Source organism: Brachyhypopomus gauderio, chromosome 5 (genome assembly GCF_052324685.1).
Source record: "Brachyhypopomus gauderio isolate BG-103 chromosome 5, BGAUD_0.2, whole genome shotgun sequence".
NCBI lineage: Eukaryota > Metazoa > Chordata > Actinopteri > Gymnotiformes > Hypopomidae > Brachyhypopomus > Brachyhypopomus gauderio.
The window spans coordinates 3,421,106-3,435,449 of NC_135215.1; the positions used below are offsets into that span (position 1 = coordinate 3,421,106).

Below are 14,344 nucleotides of genomic sequence, written 5' to 3' on the forward strand. Positions count from 1 at the left end.
GGAAAGAACGGAAGTAACACACAGATGGACTACTGATTATTAGCAGGACGACTTTCTCCGGAAAATAAAGGCTGAAAGAGTGTTTGATGTCTTTGTGGACACTTAATGCAGTTTTCTTCAAGGTTCTAGCCTAAAGCTCAATGCTGAAATTACTGACGAATACAAAAATAAATGTTAGTAGCAATTAATGAACTCAAAAACCATGCTAAAACCCAGGTGGACTGAAGGCTGCATGAAAACAAAAATTAATAATTATGCTGATGATGAATGTGATTTTATTTTTACCACAAAGCTGAAGAAAAATGTCTAAAGACAACAAATGTCATATTGAAGTTTGGATGGTGTTGGCATGGATTGGCAAATATGAAAGATGCAAAGAATTTGTAACATGATTACTCTTGCAGAAGTGGCACAACATTTGTGTTGTTTAAAAAGATGGTTTCTGGGAGGGCTAATGTGACCTAATGTCTCCCTCTAGTGCACATTTTTAAAAATTGCAGCACATTTTTCTTCTGTTGGAAATTATAGTAAGCTGATGTAGAATTGCAGCACAATGATAAACACTCCTTGATATAAAGATCTGCACATTGATATTTTCTATTTTGTTTTATTTTTTTGAATAATTTCCATGTTTCAACAGTAGCGGGCAACGGCAGACATCACTTACATTATTTATTCAGTGTGCACTTTGAGAATCAAGATTAAATGTTATCAAATGTGTAATCTGGAAGGTATTCAATTAGCTAACTTGGGATTTACCCATTTTGAAGTACCTGATGCACATAATATCACAATAATAGTTACCTGTGTTAGCTATACATCCTTTCCCTTTTCATGTCCTGATACAGGAGGTTCAGGACACTTTGGTCACAGTAAGTGAACATGTTGAGGCTTGCTTCACTAAGACACCCGTGTTCAGCTGTTACTACATAGCTCAAAACAGATTGAACACAAGCTGCGCACCTTCAACGATCAAGATTCTGGTTTGTGATAACTCCCGGAAATTGAAGTATAAAACCACGCCCAGAAAACAGACCGTCCTCTCAGGTTCCTACATGTACAAACGTTTTACCTTCGTTTAACGTTAACTGATGTTTCTCCACTTCACCAGACTGGGTTTATTTAAATATCAACACTTGGCATTTGCGGTGTCATTTCAAAAGGAAGTCGATTGCCTGATATATATGAGCTGCATTCAGTGCACTAGATTCAAGTTGTCTGAAAATATTACAAACATTTTAATAAATAAATTGTTAATGTATTTATGATAAACATTTATTTTACACTTATTGTTCTTACATCTCTGGATGTATCCAAAGTAGTTAAGTATTTACCCTGTTCTAGATTAAGAGTAAACAGTTCACATTTTCATGAATAAGGTTATTTTGTAGTATTTTCTTCCACTACGAGTAACCAACAGCTCTGGATATGTTAAAATCAAGGTTAATGCACCAACCAAAACAGGCCCGGAGTTTAGTACACACACTTCATTGAGGTAGTTAGGACACTTGACTCTGACATTATTGGAGTACTTTATTGCTCAGCACGACACCTTCCAACAGAAACAAGCTCATGACAACCGCTGATCGTGATGGAGACATTTGCCCTGAGATAAGACATCCATCGATACGCAAAAGAGGGACGGAGCAAGCCTGGATGAGTGGAGCCCACAGATAGGCCATGGACCCAGGGGGCGGGGCATGGGGCGGGGCATGGGAAGTGAGGTTACAGGCCTGTGTTTTGACTCTCCTCGATTTTCAGGTCCCTGGCCACCAGGGCGGCAGTGACCGGGTGCATTGTGGCCCTGTGCTCCTTGAAAGTCTTAACAGCCTCGTCACGGAACTCGGCAACATTAAATACGTCCCTGAGGGTTAAAAAGAGAGAAAGAGAGGTCAAAACAGTCAGTCAGACACCACCAACTTACACAATCGGTCACAAGCAGTTACACGTTTCAGTGGACATCCATAGCAGTGAAGACCGTGAAGCAAACACTGGCTGGATCCAGGCTTACCTGAAGAGTGGGCGTGTGAACTTCATCCTGCCTTGTTTGGTGGCCATCTCAAGAGCCAGGGGAACAGCCCCTTCCCAATGGGCTTGGACACACAGACGCAGCCATCTGGGAGACACACACAGACACACACACACATACAAAAAAATTATTAGTTCAGCATTCAAGGAGGCTGTTTTTAGGCATTTGTGCCACTGCTCTGGTCAATTATGATGATTGATACCCCTCCAGTGACCCACTGATACCTGTAGGGTACAAGGGTACTTATCACAAATCCATCACCAGTTATTAAAAGGTTTTCTTGCCAAGATTAACTAAATTTAAAATACTTCCAAATACTCTCAATTACCTTTCAAAGTATGAATGCAATTACTTAGTAATTGCATGTATCTTATTTATAGCACATTTCTGCAGAAACCTGGATTTAAAATATCTTTTTTTGAAAAGAACACTACAAACATACACAGATCAGGTGGTTGTGTATCTAAAATGTGCAGAATTAATTTTCTTTTCATCACTTCAACTGATAATACTACATGGACAATCATTTAATAAGGGTCCAATGGTACCAATCTAGGGACACTCTGCAGTTTACCTGTAACGGATCTCAGAGTTAGTGACGCTGTTAAAGTGGTATACTTCCTGCATCCGCTTGACATGGGACAGGGGGAGAGGGTCCTGGGGCAGAGGTCAAAGGGGAGAGGGCATATGAGGGAGCGTAAACATAGTAAGTGTGTAATGGAGGTGAAGAACCACTGTAGGGTGTTTGAGGTGGATGAGTGTGGCGTGTGGTGGGTCCATCAGGGTGTTGGTACCTCCGCCAGTAATAAAGCCAAGAACTCGATGAGCTGATGGGACGAAAGCGGCTTTATATCAGCTTCACTGAAACCAGCAAGATCTGCATCCTTAGCCTACACACACACACACACACACACACACACACACACACACACACACACACACACACACACACAGGTGGAGGTCTAGACAAAGCTCACAGTGCAAGATCTCCCTTCCATCTCCAGGTTTCAGTCATGCATCACTGTGGTGAGACGATATCTTGCTTATCTCATCTCGGACTAAATTTACTGGTGCGTGTACAAACTCACGACACACTGGTTTCTGATCCCAGGCCCTTGTGAATGCTTAGTTCCACCACTGACGTTCTACAGACAACGCCGTGTTTACTGACGTTCTACAGTCAACGCCGTGTTTACTGACGTTCTACAGACATCGCCGTGTTTACTGACGTTCTACAGTCAACGCCGCGTTTACTGACGTTCTACAGTCAACGCCGTGTTTACTGACGTTCTACATACAACACCGCGTTTACTGACGTTCTACAGACAACGCCGTGTTTACTGACGTTCTACAGACATCGCCGTGTTTACTGACGTTCTACAGACAACGCCGTGTTTACTGACGTTCTACATACAACGCCGTGTTTACTGACGTTCTACAGACAACGCCATGTTTACTGACGTTCTACATACAACGCCGTGTTTACTGACGTTCTACAGTCAACGCCGTGTTTACTGATGTTCTACAGACAACGCCGTGTTTACTGACGTTCTACAGACATCGCCGTGTTTACTGACGTTCTACAGTCAACGCCGTGTTTACTGACGTTCTACAGTCAACGCCGTGTTTACTGATGTTCTACAGACAACACCGCGTTTACTGACGTTCTACAGTCAACGCCGTGTTTACTGACGTTCTACAGACAACGCCGTGTTTACTGACGTTCTACATACAACGCCGTGTTTACTGACGTTCTACAGACATTGCCGTGTTTACTGACGTTCTATTACTGACGTTCTACAGACAACGCCGTGTTTACTGATGTTCTACAAACAACGGCGTGTTTACTGACGTTCTACATACAACGGCGTGTTTACTGACGTTCTACAGACAATGCCGTGTTTACTGACGTTCTACAGACATCGCCGTGTTTACTGACGTTCTACAGACATCGCCGTGTTTACTGACGTTCTATTACTGACGTTCTACAGACAACGCCGTGTTTACTGATGTTCTACAAACAACGGCGTGTTTACTGATGTTCTACAGACATCGCCGTGTTTACTGACGTTCTACAGACAACGCCGTGTTTACTGACGTTCTACAGACAACACCATGTTTACTGACATTCTACAGACATCGCCGTGTTTACTGTCGTTCTACAGACAACACCGTGTTTACTAACGTTCTACAGACAACGCCGCGTTTACTGACGTTCTATAGACAACGCCGCGTTTACTGACGTTCTACAGACAACGCCGTGTTTACTGACGTTCTACAGACAACGCCGTGTTTACTGACGTTCTACAGACAACACCATGTTTACTGACATTCTACAGACATCGCCGTGTTTACTGACGTTCTACAGACAACACCGTGTTTACTGACGTTCTACAGACAACGCCGTGTTTACTGACGTTCTACAGACAACGCCGTGTTTACTGATGTTCTACAGACAACACAGTGTTTACTGATGTCTGAAAACAACAGACTTGCTCTTTACCCTCGAATGGCATTTTTAATCAAGGCAGTTTAGCCCGACACGGCACATTTGAGGTGTCAAACACCTAAAGTCCCTGTTCTCATGATTTAGTCCCTGTTCATATGAGCAAACCGTCTTATACAAACAGAACTGCTTACAAAGGTCGTTCACAACAATCTAGGAAATTCTTGCCGAGCCGGACATGGAACAGCTGAACGGACCGACTTCATGACAAATGTACAATAAACGTAGCATGAGAAGAGGAAAGGGCTCCTGGAGGAAGGCCAGAATGTGTCGAAGAGCAACGTATCTTACCTTGAGCCATTTCTGAGACAGAGCAATGCAGGCATCTGCTAGAGTGGTGTCGTACCTGAGCACAGAGAGACACAGACACAGACACACACACACACACACACACACACACACACACACACACGTATACGTATACATACATGTGCACTCCAGTGTAGAGGTGCTCGAGATAACTAAACCATTTGCTTGATATTGGGGTTTCAGATAATTACAACCAATTATTATTTCTGGGGGCTTTAGTTTATAGCCATAATCTCTCTAGTTCAAGGCAAAAATGGAATCTAATATGTGTCAACTACAACCTGTTTATAATAACTGTTGTGATGCATTTTTAGACGTTTTCTGCACTCACTGCAGTTCACATGTAGATAGCTTGAACTTTTAAAATGCATAAAAGGGCAAAAGATCAGTCAGTAATATCAGTATCAGTTACAACAAGGTGCTAATTTTCAGTTATCGTATCCGAGAAATAAAATATGGGTGCATCCCTACTCCAGTCCTTACTGTGGTTTGACAGGGGGCATCCCCGGGGTGTACATCCAAGCATTCCAGTCCACTTTATTCAAAATGTCCACCTTACAAGGAGCAACAGGGAAGAACGGAGAAGAAGATCAACTGCAAAGGGCTTTTGTGGTGTGGCTGCAGAAACATCCAGCAAAGATGGCGTCCCTGACACCGATCATATCACGACGTTTGTACGAATTTTAAATTGAAATGCGTTCGAATGTGGACGTCCGTAATGTTTTCCAGGTCCTTCCTCACCTTGTCTTTGAAATAGGTGAAGAGGCAGTCTTTCCATTCTTCTGTGGTCACGCTGCTGTAGGCAAACAGCTGGATATAGGACTTCACGAAGCCCATGAACACTTCTGCTCAACACACGACATTCACGTCATCATCTCACCTCAACGTCTTGATCTCACACATGGGCTTAAATTCTTTATCTCATATATGAATGTTAGATGTTACATGTAGATGTTACATGTAGATGATTGTGTGTGTGTGTGTGTGTGTGTGTGTGTGTGTGTGTGTGTGTGTGTGTGTGTGTGTGTGTGTGTGTGTACCTGGGCCTCCCATTAGCTCTTCCAGGTAGTAGAGCAGGGCAAAGCCCTTCTCATATGGCACGCAGGAGAAGCTGTCATCAGGATCTACATCTTGAAGGTTTGGCACCAGGTTAGTGAGGACATTATTCGCTCCAAAACGCTCTACCTACAAAAACAGCAACAAAGAGGGTTAGAGTGTGTGTGTGTGTGTGTGTGTGAGTGTGTGTGTGTGCACATATGAGACAGAAGTAAGGGTAAAACATTAAGGAGTCTTGTAGTGTAGATGCCCAAGTTAACTATAAAGCTGTCTGCGTGTCTTACAGACTCATGAAGCTCCTTCCATCCTCCCATGGCTTTAAACTGTCTGAACTGTTCTCCGTCCAGAGCCCTACAAATCATCCTCTCCAGATACACAGTGTGTCCCTCGTTTAACCTGCAGGGAGGAGAGAGAGAGAGAGAGAGAGAGAGAGAGAGACTGACTACTCCAGCACTACATTACACTACCCAATCCATTTTCACTGGCATTATGAGTATTCTGTTAATGAGGTCAGACTAGTGCAGTGTCCTGAAGAATTCATTCAGGTACTGATGCACATCTAAACGAGCCCTAAATTGCAAAAGAGAAAATAACAGAATGTGGGGTAATTTTACCCCATTACTCTAAGAATTTCATTCATGTCATACATGTGCCTATCTAGCCCTGCTGCGAGAGTGTGCGTTTGTATACGGGTGTTTGTATACGGGTGTTTGTATTCCACGGACCAGAAGTGCTCCCAGGTCTTATTGGTGACAAGGTTTCCAGTCCAGCTGTGAGAAATCTCATGTGCGATGACCTAGAAACAAACACAGTAGGGATGAACCCAACACAGGCAGCGTGCGTGCGTCACAGAATACGTTCTGACCAGGTATCCCGCGCTCATATCTACGGCCGTCGCACGCAGAGGGGACTTACGTTGGAGAGGGACTGGTCCCCAGCCTGAAAACAAAAACAATACCACATCATAAGTCTGTTATTGCGTGAAACACGCACGCAAAGGAATATCAATGGTCAAAATCCATGTGGCTTAGTTCCCCGGTTTACTGGTTCCCAGAGAGAGTGGAAGTGGGCGTGTATGTCACGTTGGACGTGCAGTCTTACCAGCAGAGTGGGCGTGGCGAAGGTCAGGCAGGGGTTCTCCATGCCTCCGTAGGGGAAAGAGGGTGGGAGCACCAGAAGGTCGTACTGGCCCCACACATAGGGCCCCGCCAGGGTCTCGGCGGCTCTCAGCATGGCCTCCGTCTGGAAACACAGGGGTGGGACTCAGACTGGCACCACGATCACAACTGTGAACCTTCATTCCTAAACCCAGCTTTTTACATCATTTTTTTTTCCTATGATAAACATGCACGACTCGTGTGGTCATACTCATCTCCTCCACCGGCATCTCTTCAGAAATGCCCGTTTTTGTTCTGGGCGGTTCCTGTCCACGTTGCAGTGCAGTTGCTAAGCTGCCCGTGTGTGTCCAGGGGAGGAAGCTTCCTGCTTACCTCAGAGAACTCAAACGCCGCCTTGTCCACGTACTCCTTCTCGGACCAGACTCTGGACCTGGGCCCGATCACCCTGGACAAAACACAGAACACGTTCAGAAGAACAGTATTCACTCTATAGCTCTGATCATGCGATGTTCACAACGAGCATTTTGCTGACTTGAATCAAGCCAGCCTCACATAAACTCTAGAGATGTTAGTTAGAGATTCCATCGAAGCCAGATGAGACATCATAAGAATGTCTGAATGCATGCAAAGCGAGTGGAGAAATGTGAGATATTCAGGGAATGAGAAAGACTACCTGCTCTCCAGAGCACCCACAACAAGTGCGATAAGATAGGAAGGCATTGGCACCTGAGAAAGAACCCCACATACAACACACACACACATCATCATCAAACATTTGATACACTTCACACAGGCTCTGTGGCTCCAGCTAAAGCATAACTGATCATTCTATGTGCTGAATGATAAAATCTATTGCAACTGAATCCATTGTAACTGAAACCATCAGAATAAGAAAAGCGGTCTAATCTCCGCGATGTAATCTGGCCTCGATTCACAGACGGGGTACTTGTTAACAGAAACAAGTACTCTTTCTCATGTCACGGGCAGACAAAATGCTTATTCTCGCATTTTAAATGTAAACATTTCGATAATCACGGGCCCTTGACATGATAATCACGATAATCACGGGCCCTCATCCACGGAGAGAGCTTTAGAGCTGCACTTTCATCTTTACAGTTAGAAAGAAATATGAAAGGTTCAAAAAAAGAAATAAATCGATATATATTTCCTGCGCTAAAATTAATTAAATCTGTATTAGTTCTTTTAAAAAATGTTCACTACATTTTAACAATATGTTAAAATGCCCAAAACTCTCTTACTCACCGATATGACTTATATTATATCAATGATGTAAATGTTCACATCATCCTACTGTTAGCCATGACTGCACAATATGTGAGCACTTTAAAACATCAATGATTTGGAAAGAACGTTTAATGTTATTTGTCACTACTACAACAGAAGGACAGTGTGTGCGTGTGTGATTTAAACAGAGAGAGGGTGAGATGGGGACAGGGGTGAGACGGGGACAGAGGTGAGACGGGGACAGGGGTGCTTGCGGACCGGTTGTCTGAAGCGGTAGATGACTCGACTGCTGTCGTTGGGATCCTGTTCCTGTCCGTCCTGCACTGCACTCATAAGAGCCACCAGCTCTCTGGGGACAGACACCTATAACACAATCAAATACAGACACCTATAACAGACAAACATGAGGAAGCCAGTGTTTGAACTATTAAGAAGTGTATTTCAGTATATGCATCTGATCATCCACACAAGCTGTAGGTGTGTATGAGTGTAAGCTTGGCACCTGGTCATAGTGTGTGTGTGTGTGTGTGTGTGTGTGTGTGTGTGTGTGTGTGTGTGTGTGTGTGTGTGTGTGTGTGTGTGTGTGTGTGTGTGTGACTGTAAGCTTGGCACCTGGGCATAGTGTGTATGGCTGTGTGTGTGTGTGTGGGGGGGGGTTTCTCTGTAAGCTTGGCACCTGGGCATAGTGTGTATGGGTGGGTGTGTGGCTGACTGTAAGCTTGGCACCTGGGTATAGTAAGCTTGGCACCTGGGCATAGTGTGTATGGGTGTGTGTGTGTGGCTGACCTTAAGTTTGGCACCTGGGCATAGCGTGTATGGGTGTGTGTGTGTGTGTGTGGGGGGGGGGGGGGGGGGGGGGGGGGTTCTCTGTAAGCTTGGCACCTGGGCATAGTGTGTATGGGTGTGTGTGTGTGTGGCTGACTGTAAGCTTGGCACCTGGGTATAGTAAGCTTGGCACCTGGACATAGTGTGTATGGGTGTGTGTGTGGCTGACCATAAGTTTGGCACCTGGGCATAGTGTGTATGGGTGTGTGTGTGTGTGGGGGGGGGGGGGGGTCTCTGTAAGCTTGGCACCTGGGCATAGTGTGTATAAGTGTGTGTGTGGCTGACTGTAAGCTTGGCACCTGGGTGTAGTAAGCTTGGCACCTGGGTATAGTGTGTATGGGTGTGTGTGTGTGTGTGTGTGTGTGTGTGTGTGTGTGTGTGTGTGTGTGTGTGTGTGTGTGTGTGGTTGACTGTAAGCTTGGCACCTGGGCATAGTAGGTGTGTTTCACTGATGGAGTATCCTGGCAGGGCACCATTGTCCTGCAGTGAGTGGCCTGTTTGAGATTGAAAAATCACTTATACTTGAATAAAATACACTCACAATACAATTATGATACTTAATTTTGCTGGCATTTTCCAACACTGTGACACTACAGAATCTTTTATATAATACACAACTGGTCAGAATCCAGACAATCTCCAACGTTTCTGACTGATAAACTGCACACAAAAGTGAATCATGGTCTTCCCCATCCTTGAGCAGACGTGTAGTGCTGTACCCGATTAGGGGCCTATGTAGGCATCGACTAATGGAGTCACCCGGATGGCCCCATTTCATGGATATGTAAAATGCGAAAACGCAATACACTTAAAAGTGTGTTTCAGACTATAAAAAATAAGTAAATAAAAAACACTGGTGTAACCAGTGTAACTTACAGATTATGACAGAATGATTGAACCCCCTCCCCTGATTTAAAAAGATCATTAAAGAAAATATCATTTAGATAATTTAAAGATCACTGCTTTAGTGTAAAGCAGTGTTAAATTGTGATTAAAAAGTGCCAATAGCTGATTCAAAAATCAGTAAACATCCTTTCACAGATAAAACAGCAATTACTGTGTCATATTTTGATTCATCTTGCTGTGGTTACCTAATCTGATACCAGAAGATCTTATACTAATCTGAAGAATCAGCAGAAACAGCAGCCAGGAGGGAGGCTCCACACGACCGCCAGGAAGTTTCCACACCGGCCGTCTTGCTCCAGTGGCGACGGTTACTGATGGTGTGCGTTGTGGTTTGCGATGGGCGATCTGGAGAAGGTCGCGCGGGGCCGTGGGCAGTGAGAGCCTACCTGGCACTGACTGAAGAGGTAGGGATGTTTCTTTCCAGCAGTCTGTGCGGGGGAGAGCCACTGCAGGGCCGAGGCTTGTGGCGATGTCTCGTACTCGATGTCCACGATCACGTGCTGCCCGCTGGACACACACAATCACACAGCAGCTAAACATCATGACTTACAGGTCGCAACTTTGGTTAAACCGTCCATTAAAGCGGTCACAAATACACAGTAAAAGGTACTAATGAGGGAGAAAACATGATCTCTCTCTCCTATCCTTTTCCACAGACACGTACACACAGAAAACATGTACAATACGTTTTACGTTACTGATGTCGACACCTTTACTAGTAGTTCACAACAGCTGGATTTTTGTTTTCAAATAGTCAAATCAGTTTTACAAAGATTCATCTGCCAGTATGTGTCCTCGTTTGCAAATCTTTCATTACAACATACCACACACACACACACCCACTCTATGGCAGCCTATCATGAATGATCTGGATGTGACCAATTATAGTTGCAAATACTGTTTATGCAAACATTGTAAATTCAACAGAAACCGATGACTGACGCATACAAACAGTATTTGTACATACAAATTGGTCAATTTATTAGGAAAACCTGATTATTCATGTAACTTTACAGTCATTCAGCCAATCATATGGCAAAAGGGCACAAAAAATTCATTACTGCTCTGCTGCCTGGCAGTGATGTAACGGAAAGTGTTTGTGGTAAAATTTAGGCCTTTTACCAGTAACGCATGGCTTAAATGTTCCAGCATACATGTGTAGGTGCTGGGATGCAGTGAATAGGGAGACTCACAGCATGAATGTGCAGCTCACAAATCTGCAGCAATGATGTAACAGTCATGTAATATTGAGTAAATGCTTAAAGGAACGTTTCCAATTCCTGCTATGAAAAACGACATGAGGGTCATATCCAGAATGAAAATACTGTTCCTAATGATGTGGACATTACGTATGCTTTTAGCCGTGCACAGCCTACAAGGAAGTGTGGCAAAACTGACCAGAGAGCCAGAGAAGATGTTGTTGATTAACGTCCGAGTACACAAGCATGACAGAAAAGGGGTTGGGATCTACAACTATACAGTAGGTGTTAACAAAAAAATTAAGGTGTAGCTAATACTCACACAAACAAACACACACATACTTTAACGTAGACTACAGAGATTAGATGAAAGGTGTGATCATACCGAGAAAGTTCAAAGGGCAGGGTGATCTCTAGAGGGCTGCCTTTATAACCATGCTTGGCTCCCAAAGCAAACTTGGCAGTCTGCCCATTGGCTGCCACTTTGAAGATCTTCAAGTCCTTTGTGTCAAGGGTCTGGAAACAGAGCAAGTCATGTGTAACACAAAATTAATGTAATACCAGGTATCTATCAGTAAAGTGACGTTGGAGACTGTTTTCATGTACAATATGTTAGCCAACCTCCAGCCCCTCAGTAATGGTCAGTTTCTGTTCACTGGACCACCCCTGATAGATATTTCTGGGACACAGGGCACTCTCAATCCAGCCGTCAAAGTGACGCTTAAAAACCTTCAGTTGCCCAGCAGTGTCTCAAAAACCTGATAAACCAGCTCAACATCCATGTCAATGTCAATGTCAACGCTGTGTTCAGAATACTTTCACCACCCTTAACAAAATCCTGTCAGCAGTTGGCCTGGGGTCTAAAGGTTGCTAGTGATGAACTGGATGAAGATGGAGGAATGGATGAAGAACAAATGAACCACAGCGCAGTTATTCAAAACATTCGTTATAGATGTATTTTTTTTTAAGTGTTCAATCCATTTCTTGTGGACACCCAGCCAGTCCACAGTTTGTCTGTATTCAACACCTTTTAAGGCAGGTAACCAGCATTTTACAGAACCTAACCACTTGGCCCAGGTGTGGTTGGAGCTCGTACAGAACAAAACAGTGATTTGGCTGGGTTTCTCCAAGGACTGGAGTCCAAACCGAAGACCTATAAAAGATAAGTGCACCTAGACGGGGACTGTAGTTACAAGGGACTACAGGCAGGTAGGTATTTATTAGGCATTTCTAATACGGGAGTGTAACACATATCTGTTCCCGGTGCCAGGTGTAAGGTCTACCCTCTGTTATAAACCAACACTACAGCCAAAGTCCAAAACCCGAGCAGACATGAGATATCCCAGCAAACTACTTTACCAGAGCCTGAGTGAATCCCCCAAGTTGGGGGACCCCAGGTTACATCTCCTCTACAACACCACATTAACTAATGCAGCCTGGTTTATAGCCCCGTTATAAATAAGTAAGGACACTTAGTTAACTACATGTAGTTATATAGCAGCTACCTGTGCTGGGTTTTAATTTATTCACCTGCCTGTACCTGTCACACAGCCTGGCCAGCTGACCCGGTCCACCCACATGAATATCAGTGTTTTGGTCTTTATTTAAATACACATGGCTGTGGTTAGCTATCGTCTTAAATGACACCGGAGTAATTCTACACATTATAAAAGGACAAACAGCAGTTAAATACGTTTATTTAAATTGCACATAACATGTTTAGTGTGTGTGTGCCAGTTAATGTGAGCTAGATGATGTTATAATAAGAGAATCAAAACTAGAACTCTACCAGAACCGAGAGTTTGTCCTCCAGTACTTCGACTGTCAGGGCGACCTTTCCTTTAAGGACGTGGCTGTCGAAGTCCACCTGGTAGGTCAGGTTCAAGTGCTTCGTAAGGCACTTGGAGAACGAAGAGAACGAGCAAGGGTCCGAAACTGGAGCCATGGTTGAATCAGAGAGCGCACGGTCGTGCTGGATGCAGCATTTTAACCCGGTCTGGCGCCCACGTGACGGCAGACACTGCGTTGCACCATGGTAGTTGTAGTTCGGAGGAAGCTAACACGCTCGGACAACGTCGCCATCTAGTGGTCATCTTATTGAACCATTATTATTGAACTATTTTCTTATTGAAGTATTTCAGAACTGGATTCCGGGTATCTGTGATAGGGACACTCCTCTTAATAATTGAATTAGGGTGTTTCATTCAGTCCCACAGGTGTATAAAGTCACATTTATAGGCATGCACTCTGCCTTTATAAACATTTGTGAAAGGGTCATTCAAAAAGGCTCACTGAATTCAAGTGTGGTACTGCCACCATTGGAACAAGTGAGTTTGTGAACTTTCGCCCCTCTTATATTTCATGACTGTGTGTGGTATTATTGAAAAGCGGAAGTGTTTAAGAACCACAGCAGCTTAGCCACAGAGTGGCAGACAATGTAAAGTTACAGAGTTTGGTCACCAAGTGTTGAGGCACCAGTGCTCTGCTGGCTCAGTAACTCCAGACTTTCAAAGCTCTTGGCATTAGCATCAGCACAAAAACAGCGTACCGGGAGCCCCGTGGCCGGGCAGCTGCGTGCAAGCCTTGAATCACTAGCACAATGCCACGACTGTGCCCCAGTGCACAAAGCAAGGTCCATATAAAGGCATGGTCGGCTGGGTTTGATGTGGAAGAACTTGACTGGCTCACACAGAGCCCTAACCTCAACCCCATCAAGCACATTTGGGATGTACAAGAACAGAGGTTGTAAGCCAGGTCTCCTTGTCCAACGTTAGTATACGACCTCACAAATCATCGGGACAAATTGGCAAAATTTGCCACAGACACACTCCAAAATCGTGCAGAAGGTCTTGTAGGAAGACGGGAAACTGTTCTAGCTGCAGAGAGAGGGACTGTGAATGAGAGGCACTGTAGGTGTATACGTTTGTCTGAATTAAAGAAAATGTGAACAGAATACAGAGCATAGCCTAAAAGGCATATATTTCACATCTAACTGGGTGCTTTTCGGTATTCATTTGTCCACATTAGCTGTGGAGAGTCAACTTACAAATAACCATTTAACTGTGCCTCCATTGAGATACCATGCAGAATTAAATCAAGTAAACCAAACAAAGGTTCTTTCAATCAAATGAAATCACAAATCTAAACTGAA

At 44.1% G+C, this 14,344-nt stretch overlaps 1 protein-coding gene across 1 annotated transcript; it reads right to left on the bottom strand.

Moving 5' to 3' along the window:
• Positions 1-1,446: 1,446 nt before the first annotated feature.
• lta4h (leukotriene A4 hydrolase) lies at positions 1,447-13,189 on the bottom strand. Its single transcript, XM_077004941.1, has 19 exons — positions 12,983-13,189; positions 11,579-11,709; positions 10,381-10,501; positions 9,514-9,582; positions 8,522-8,626; positions 7,692-7,744; positions 7,391-7,463; positions 7,002-7,142; positions 6,816-6,839; positions 6,626-6,696; positions 6,185-6,296; positions 5,885-6,029; positions 5,586-5,689; positions 5,328-5,398; positions 4,827-4,881; positions 2,824-2,919; positions 2,604-2,686; positions 2,012-2,116; positions 1,447-1,864 (listed from the first exon to the last, which is right to left on the bottom strand). Exons 1-19 carry the CDS (start codon positions 13,136-13,138, stop codon positions 1,726-1,728), a joined length of 1,854 nt encoding a protein of 617 aa, XP_076861056.1. The 5' UTR covers positions 13,139-13,189; the 3' UTR covers positions 1,447-1,725.
• Between the last annotated feature and the right edge of the window lie 1,155 nt (positions 13,190-14,344).